Source organism: Gigantopelta aegis, chromosome 13, assembly GCF_016097555.1.
Source record: "Gigantopelta aegis isolate Gae_Host chromosome 13, Gae_host_genome, whole genome shotgun sequence".
Classification (NCBI taxonomy): domain Eukaryota; kingdom Metazoa; phylum Mollusca; class Gastropoda; order Neomphalida; family Peltospiridae; genus Gigantopelta; species Gigantopelta aegis.
In genome coordinates this window covers 13,221,257-13,231,256 of record NC_054711.1, presented here as the reverse complement: position 1 = coordinate 13,231,256, position 10,000 = coordinate 13,221,257, and the positions used below count along the sequence as shown (strand labels likewise).

Genomic DNA, 10,000 nt, shown 5'->3' with positions numbered 1-10,000 from the left:
GTTGAGTGCGTCGTTAAATAAAACATATCCTATCCTTCCTTCCATCTGCTGTTGGATGTCTAACATTGGGTAATTTTGACATATAATCTTACAGAGGAAGCGGGTGCATGTGCAGGGGGAGGGTATTGGAGGTCGAAACCCTTACTTGCCCAAACTTTAAAAAAATTTGAAATGGCCCCATATAAACTTCGCTCAACACAGTCTATAACTCCAACCCCACTGAAATCCCTGCACACGCGCCTTGGAAACTCGCTACATTTCTGTTTAACAAGGTATCGTTTATATGTACCATCCCACAGACAGGATATAACATACCATGGTATTTTTGTATACCCGCCGATGGGGATCGATCATAGACTGACCGCGCATTTCCAAAAAACACCTTTTTAGGTCTAAGTAATGAATAAAAATAACATATAGTCTTGAAAAATGTTACGTAAATTGAACACAGTACCCTCTTCCTCTACCCCTAGAGCGTTACGTAATTAGTAACACCCCATTACATGAAACGCGTATGCCAGCAGTTGGCCACTGTCAAAATTTCAAGGCAAATCCCCCACTCACCGACCCCTGGAAAGACGTTGTACCATACCTCTATGGATATAAATACGTTTTGGAGATATGAGACGACCCCTCAACCAAGACAGTTAAATGTGTTCAAATGTGCCTGTCAAAAGAGTCCCACTTTCAAAATACTGGCTTTGTGTTTGACCTGGATAAGCCAGCGTAGTGAAACCAATGCGGAGTGCGGCGTCATATATGCACAAAACGTAATCGGATTTTCTGTTCTATATGCTTAAATAATAAAACAATATTCCAGGGAATGTAGTTTTACAAAAATGTGTACTAAAATGTATATTCACAAACAATTTACCATATACTTCAACTTCACAGAAGTCCATGAATGAGTTACCACGTCCTGTATCTCTATAGAGTGTGATGTATCTGGCGGGGTCGTCGCAGGTCAGATGTGTTATGAGCGGACTACTTGACGTTGTGTTTCCACACCAGTGTCCACTGTTACTCTGGTTTGCATGCAGAGAACTGTATGCATTTACTCCACTTTTACGAACTGTGTCTGCATAAATATAAAATGTAGATCACTGTTTAATTATAGTTATTAAAATACAACAGTGTTGTGTTTATCGTATTCATAGTATGTACATATAGGCAATAATTGCACAAACATGTACGTTGAAAATATATTTCAAGTTGGGGTTGGGGATATACTCAACACAAAGGTCACAGAGCGTGGCCACAAATGTGTTTTCCGAACATTTTGAAAGACAGATAAATCAAGACTGGTAAACAAAGTTGTTCGCTTAAAACAATGACATTAGATGTTAACAGTTTGACAAAATGTTTTCTATTTCAAAACGAAACTCATAACATATTGTAGGATCTAATATTACTTCTAGAAAGAATGCGTTGCAACCATTCAGTAGACACAAATAACTAAACACGCACAAACTCGCACACGCGTATCCACCAAAATCGCCAACAACTAAATTATCGAAAACAAATACAACAGACAAGTAAACAAACAATAAATATACAAGCTAAAATATACAAGTACTTACAGTCGGTGCGGAAGTAAATAGCTAGTTTGTGTATGTAGTAGTTTCTTCCCAAGTCCACTTCCCACCACGTGTATGGCTGTGCACCAGTTAGTATGCAGAGTCCGCCACTATCAGTAATACGGCTGCCATCTACAGCAAGCTCAGATACATTCCGCGGTAATACGTCATAGTATGAACTCTGGTAGGTAGTTTTCAATAAAGCTACATTTTCTGAAATATTCATAACAAACTTGGTATATCTGCTATAATGCAGTATTAACAACACAGTTCAGATACGACAAAGATTACTGAAGATGTTCAATTTAGTGAATTAATATTCCAACTGAATATGTGGCAAGAACGGCCACCCACGCCATTGCACCTTCCATCTTGTATTACAAAAACATATAATATTTGTTATAATAATAATATATTAATATAAATGTCTTAATAGATAAACTAACTGACTGCAAGAGAAAATAGCTAAGAACCCAGTTATAAAAGAAATGCCACTTTAAAGAAAATATTTGAAAACTACAACGTTACACTACGACCTTTGACGTACCAGTCATGGAACAGTTACATAGTTACAGTTAAAGTGTGTTTTGTTTAACAACACCACTAGAGTGCTAGAGCACACTGATGTATTAATCATCGGCTATTGAATGTCAAATAATTTCTGACTAATAGTCTTAGAGGAAACTTGCGACATCTGTCCCATCAGTAGCAAGGATTAATTTATATGAACTTTCCAAAAGACAGAACAACACATACCACTATATATCAGTCGTCGTGCGCTGGTTGGGACAGGAAATTCCCCACCAGAGAATGGACCCACTAAGGTGGTTCGATCGTTCGACGCAAGCACCTCAGACATGGGCTCTACCGACTGAGCTAGATCCCGCTCCGAAATATATTGTAATGTAATACCTTAAACGTTCGGAAAGTATTTTCATTGGTTCCCGAAGTGGACATTCGGTTTAATGTGTCGCGTAAAACTCATTCTAGATGAACAGCTGGCTGAACGTGACGCAGGTGTTCACGAAAGGTGAGCATATCCTGCCACACAAGTGGCACCTGTCAATAACAGTATGGTTCCCATTGCGTATTTATTTCTAGTCTGTAAATAATAGTATCAATAAACCACGCTATTAAATTAGCTATACATCTGATATAGATCAATTTATTTTACCTATTGTACATTTTGGACCGGACCATCCGTTGTTGCAGTTGCCGGAGCAGCCTGTGACGTTATGACATCTGAAAACATTACAGTGACACGCGTAGCTACAGTCCAACCCATACTTTCCTGTCGGGCATGCTCCTAAAGAGAAATTCAGTATTACTGTTTTATCATCGTCTTAATCACCATCACAATCAACATCACCACCATCACCACCATCACCATCACCATCATCATCACCATCAGTAGCATCACCACCATCACCACCACCATCACCATCATCACCATCATCATCAAAAACAACATCAGCAACATCACCACCATCACCACCACCATCACCCTCATCACCATCACCATCATCATAACCATCAGCAGCATCACCACCATCACCATCATCATCACCATCAGCAACAACATCACCACCATCACCATCACCATCATCATCACCATCAGTAGCATCACCACCATCACCACCACCATCACCATCATCACCATCATCATCAAAAACAACATCAGCAACATCACCACCATCACCACCACCATCACCCTCATCACCATCACCATCATCATAACCATCAGCAGCATCACCACCATCACCATCATCATCACCATCAGCAACAGCATCACCACCATCACCATCACCATTATCATCACCATCATCACCATCACTATCACCACCATCACCATCACAAACACCTTCACCATCATCATCATCACCATCACAAACACCATCATCAGCACCATCATCACAACCACCACCATCATTAGCATGACCATCACCATCACAAACACCATCACCATCACCATCATGATCACCGTCATCACCATCATCACCATCACAAACACCATCACCATCGCAATCACCATCACAAACACCATCACCATCACCATCATCATCACTATCATCACCACCACCACCATCATTAGCATCACCATCATCATCACCACCACCATCATTATCATCAACAGCAGCAGCAGCACCATCATCATCACCATCATCAACATCACCATCGTTACCATCACTATTATAGTCATCATCGCCATCATCATCATAATCACCACCATCATCATCAATTGTCGCCATTATCATCATCATCATCATCATAATAATAATAATAATAATAATTATTATTATTATTATTATTATCATCATTACCACCATCATCATCATAACCTCCACTACCAACACCAGTACCACCATCATCATCATTATAATCATCACCATCGTCACTATCTTCATCACCATCATCATCATTATCACAGCTACTACGAACGTCAACATCAACATTATCATCATTATCATCATCTCACCATCATCACCACCACCACTACTATCATCATCATCGTCATCAGTAGTAGTAGTAGTAGTAGTAGTAGTAGTAGTAGTAGTAGTAGTAGTAGTAGTAGTAGTAGTAATAGTGGTAGTGGTAGTAGTAGTAGTAGTAGTAGTAGTAGTAGTAGTAAATATTATTGCTATTATTGTTGTTGTTATTGCCATCATCACCACTCACCATCATCACCACCACTACTATCATCATCAGCATCATCATCATCATCATCATCAGTAGTAGTAAATATTATTGCTATTATTGTTGTTGTTATTGCTGTTGTTGTTATTATTATTATTATTATTATTATTATTATTGTTATTGCTATTTCATCATCATCAATATCATCATCATCATTACTGAGAAATGTATTCAGCCATCATACAGTGAAAATCACTATTAGTAGTAGTAGTAGTAGTAGTATATATTATAGCTATTATTGTTGTTGTTGCTGTTGTTATTGTTATTATTATTTTTATTATTATTGTCATCATCATCATTATCATCAACATTATTGAGACATATATTCAGACTTCATAAAAACAGAGAAAATCACTATTTGTGTGTAGGTGTATGAATGCATGTGTACGTAGGTGTGCGTGGGTGCATGTGTGCGAGTGTGTTTTGTATTCCTGTGATCTACAGTAAGTGTTTTAGTAAAAGAGACAAAACACTGGTACCTGACACAGAGTCTGGCTTTAAAAAAATCCACGGTGTAACTAGAATTAGGCATAAATACGCCCAACTAACCGACCTTTTGGGTTAACCAGGAAGTTGAATTATTAATAAAGCCCACAGCTTTCAAATATTCTTTTATTTCCAAGCTATACACAGAAAATAGCGACATACAAAACCGGTTTACGTTATGTACGAACATGCAGGCCAAAAATATACAGTAGGCTTTCCGTATGCGTAGGGCCGTAGGAACCGGGCTGGGGAGGTGGGGTGGGGTGGGGGTATGGGGTGAATGCAGTGTCTGAATATGTTGGAGACGGGCTCACAGGAAGGACAAAATGCATGATTTTGACATGTTGGGAATGTTTTTTCTGCGTTTTTTCTGTGAATGCTCTCGTGAATAAAAACATAATTCATTTAAACAATACCACCTGTGCCCTTCACTTCTATCGATCCTACGGGCCTGATACGTATACGGGGCGGGATATAGCTCAGCTGGTAGAGCGCTTGCCAGAGATGCTTGCTTCGTAGAGTCGAATCACCTCAATAGAATCATTTTCTGGGGGTTATCCCCACCACAACCAGGTATGTTAAGCACCGTGGTATGTGCTGACCTGTTTGTGGGAAAGTGCATATAAAAGATCCCTGGTTGGGAAAGGAAAAACAACAATCAAAGAGAGGGTCCACTGATGTAATTCGAACCTACGAACCAAGGACCTCAGATGAGCGTTCTACTGACTGACGTAGATGCCAACCCGCACAAATCATATAAGCAAAAAAAGGTATAATAAATAGTGATGGGTATTACCAAATGTTATGGACCCAGAGTTAAAGCGCCCGTTTGATGCGCAGTCGGACTGGGATCGATCCCCATCGGTAGGCCCATTGGGCTATTTCTCGTTCCAGCCAGTGAACCGCGACTGGTATATCAAAGGCCGTGGTATGTGCTATCATGTCTGTGGGGTGGTGCATATAAAATATCTCTTACTACTAATGGAAAAAAATTGGTTTCTTCTGTAGACCTATATGTCAAAATTACCAAATAGTTGACATCCAATAGCCGATGATTAACAAATCAGTGTGCTCTAGTGGTGTCGTTAAACAAAACAAACTTCTTACCAAATGTTTTGTATTGCGATATATTGCGATACAGGAACATTATAATCATCACCATTGTCACTATTATCACCATCATCATCATCATCACCGCTACTACGAACGCCAACACCAACACCATTATTATCATCATCACCATCTCACCATCATCACCACTTACCATCTTCACCACCACTACTAGCATCATCATCATCACCATCATCAGTAGCAACACCATAACCATCATCACCATCATCATCATCAGTAGCAGCACCATCATCATCATCATCACTATCATCACCATCATTAGTAGCAGCACCAGCACCATCAACATCATCATCATCACCATCATCATTACCATTATCATCATCATCACAATCAGCAGCAGCACCACCACCATCAACATCACCACCATCGGTATCACAATCACAATCACCATCACAAACATCATCACCATCATTATCATCAACATCACCATCATTACCATCACGATTATAGTCATCATCATCATAAAATGTGTTGAGTGCGTCGTTAAATAAAACATTTCTTTATTTATTTATTTCATCAGCATCACCTCCACTGCCAACACCAGTGCCACCATCATCATCATCATCATTATCAAACATTATAATCATCACCATCGTCACTATTATCACCATCATCATCATCATTATCACCGCCACTACGAACGCCAACACCAACACCACCACCATTATTATCATCATCATCACCATCTCACCATCATCACCACTTACCATCTTCACCACCACTACTATCATCATCATCAGCAGCATCAGCATCAGCATCATCATCATCAGTAGTAGTAACAGTAGTAGTAGTTGTAGTTGTAGTAGTAGTAGTAGTAAATAGTATTGCTATTATTGTTGTTGTTACTGCTGTTGTTATTATTATTATTATTATTATTATTGTTATTGCTATTTCATCATCATCATCATCATCATCATCATTATTGAGACATGTATTCAGACTTCATACAAACAGAGAAAATCACTATTTGTGTGTAGGTGTATGAATGCATGTATGTGCGGGTGTGCGTGGGTGCATGTGTGCGAGTGTTTTGTATACATGTGATCTACAGTAAGTGTTCACACTTTCACGCATGTTTACCGTGTATAACTGTTTTGAATTTAAAAAAAATAGTGTTTTAGTAAAAGAGACAAAACACTCGTACCTGACACAGAGTCTGGCTTTAAAACAATCCACGATGTAAGTAGAATTAGGCATAAATACGCCCAACTAACCGACATTTTGGGTCAACCAGTAAGTTGAATTATTAATAAAGCCCACAGCTTTCAAATATTCTTTTATTTGCAAGCTATACACAGAAAGTAGCTACATACAAAACCGGTTTACGTTATGTATGAGTATGCAGGCCAAAATACATAGCAGTGTTTTTGTGTGTGCAAGGCCGTAGGAACCGGGGTGGGGTGAGGGTGCATACAGTGTCGGAAATATGTTGGTGACGGGCTCACAGGAAGGACAGAATGCATGATTTTGACATGTTGGAAATGTTTGTTTTTTTCTGCTTTTGTGAGCCCAGTTTTTTTCTTAGAATGCTCTCACGACTAAAAAAAAATACAAAAAAATACCGTCCATATCATTCCTTTTAACCATGCCACTTGTGCCCTTCCCTTCTATCGTTCCTACGGGCCTGATGGAAATACGGGGCGGGATATAGCTCAGTCGGTAGAAGCGCCTGCCAGAGACGCTTGCGTCGTAGGGTCGAATATTAGAAATCACCTCAGTTAGAATCATCTCTGGGGGTTATCCCCTTGTTGGGAACAACAACCATGTATGTGAAAGAACGTGATATGTGCTGTCCTGTTTTGTGGACAAATAGTGCATATAAAAAGATTCCTTGTTGGGACAACCCAAACAATAAGAAAAAACAACAAATCAGATATTGGGTTCACTGATGTGATTCGAACCTACGACACAATGACCTCAGACGAGCGCTGTACTAACACCATAACACCGAAACAAACCAACCCCCAACAAGCTACCTCACAACCAGAAAACAAAAAAACAATATACCCCAAAAAATACAAAAATAAAATCAACCATAAACAACAAACACCCGTCGACCCACCCAAATCATATAAGCGAAAACAGTTATAATAAATAGTGATGGGTATTACCCCGAAATGGCGAAACAGTTTGGGCTCAGTTATGGTAAAGCGCTCGCTTTGATGCTCGGTCGGTCTGGGATCGTCCCCTGTCGGTGGGCCCATTGGGCTATTTCTCATTCCAGCCAGTGCACCGCGACTGGTATAGTATATCAAAGGTCGTGGTATGTGCTATCCTGTATGTGGGATGATGCATATAAAAAATAATCCCTTGCAACTAATGGAAAAATAATGTAGCGGGTTTCCTCTCTAAGGTTATATGTCAAAATTACTAAATGTTTGATATCCAATCAATCTGATTATAATTAGCTCTACTGGTCTACCAGTAGATCTAGCAACATTGCGTGGACTCCCACGTCAAGGTGACATTTCATCTATAAATAACAATTTAAATATCGACCAATTACACGCGAGACTATTTATGCAATAGGCGAACTTGTTGGTATATTTCAACATTAAAGGGACATTCCTGAGTTTGCTGCAATGTTTTAAGATGTTATCGACTAATAAAATATTTCTACGATTAAACTTACATATTAAATATATGTTCTTGTTTAGAATATTAGTGGCTGTATATTAAACGTGTTTCTGATCGTTCTAATATTTGTACTTGGTTAATTTTCATTTTATTTCCGAAATAATTGTTTTTCTTACGTACGAAATTATTTGAAGACAAAAGCCAGTTTGGGCTTCTTACAAATATTAAGACAACCAGAAACACATTGAATATACAGACACTGATATTCTAAAAAAGAAAATATATTTAATATGTAAGTTTAATCGTAGAAATATTTTAATAGTCGGAAACATCCTACAATGCAGCAAAGTCAGGAATGTCCCTTTAAAAAACAGGGGAAAAAGTGCAGTAATAAACTCTGGATTGTATACTGGTATAAACAGATTTTATAGCTATGCCATCTCGGTTTTTTTTTTCCGTATTGAAACTAATTTTATATAAAATTTTATATTGAAATTAGTTTCCGGCATACTTCGTAATTCACCCGAATCGTTTCGTATACCCTGGGCATAATCCCGAATATATTCAAATCTTTTCAAATCACTGGCATGATTTTGGAAGTAAAGTTTTGATCGGTCGAATGAAAGGTCAACTGGACATGAGCTCCAACGGGGTGCTGTTAGATCCACAGGTAATAGTAATTAACCAGAGGAGCGGGGTTTTTTTCTTGCTTTTTTTTTTTATCCCACTGCCCCCTTTCCTTTCTCTCCTTTGAATTTCATCCAATTTCGTCCCGATCTGGCAACTCCTCCTATCTTTCAACTTTTTTCGCTGTCCACCTCCACATCCCAGTCCTTGTCTCTCCAACCGCGACAGGTGCTTGTCTCTTGTGGCTATCCGTGCCACACACCTGCCATTCCCCATCAGCTTTTAGTTGTGGGCTTAGTCTGACCACTTCGGAGAGTGTTCAGTAGTTACTTCTGGCATTGCTAAGAGGCACTTGTAACCACCTACTATGCACCCTTACTACCGGCGGTCGTTAGTTAGTGCCGGTGGGTCAGACCAGCTTTATTAGCGGCAGAGGACGAGGATGCCAGGTGGGTGCAGGGAAATACACAGAGACTGCACCCGTGTAGGAAGTTGAGACAGGCAGGCGATGGTGTGGACAGCTCAGAAGACAGAGTCGGAGGAAACTGAACGAAAGGGTCGAAACAGATTGAAATCGTGGGAGAAATTGGAAAGCTTTTTATATTAAGATAATGAGAATGATAGGCAGATGGTGATAGACGAGAAAGATGAATCCACTAGAATCCACTAGACCACGGAGCTCACTTAACCAGAGGAGCTAATTTTAATTAGATTGACATCCAATAGCCGATGATTAATAAAGCAATGTGCTCTAGTGGTGTTGTTAAACAAAACAAACTTCTTACCAAATGTTTTCTGTTGCGACCTATTAGTATGTATAAAGTGGTTCTAATGTCGTACACCAGTACATACGCGCATATACCGGTTCGGTAGAAAAACTATCGCGATAAGTATTGCTAACATATTAT

At 39.3% G+C, this 10,000-nt stretch overlaps 2 protein-coding genes across 2 annotated transcripts in view; both read right to left on the bottom strand.

Moving 5' to 3' along the window:
- The window catches only part of LOC121387143 (multiple epidermal growth factor-like domains protein 10), a 14,171-nt gene extending 7,039 nt beyond the window's left edge, over positions 1-7,132 (bottom strand). The window contains exons 1-4 of the mRNA XM_041518168.1: positions 7,033-7,132; positions 2,752-2,883; positions 1,581-1,790; positions 875-1,078 (exon numbers count right to left, since the gene is read on the bottom strand). Of these exons, the coding sequence (XP_041374102.1) occupies positions 875-1,078; positions 1,581-1,790; positions 2,752-2,883; positions 7,033-7,108 (622 nt within the window). The 5' untranslated portion in view covers positions 7,109-7,132. The remainder of the gene's footprint in view (positions 1-874; positions 1,079-1,580; positions 1,791-2,751; positions 2,884-7,032) is intronic.
- A 277-nt stretch (positions 7,133-7,409) lies between these two features.
- The window catches only part of LOC121387142 (protein draper-like), a 24,618-nt gene continuing 22,027 nt past the window's right edge, over positions 7,410-10,000 (bottom strand). Inside the window, exon 15 of the mRNA XM_041518167.1 lies at positions 7,410-7,426. Coding sequence (XP_041374101.1) covers positions 7,410-7,426 — 17 coding nt within the window. The remainder of the gene's footprint in view (positions 7,427-10,000) is intronic.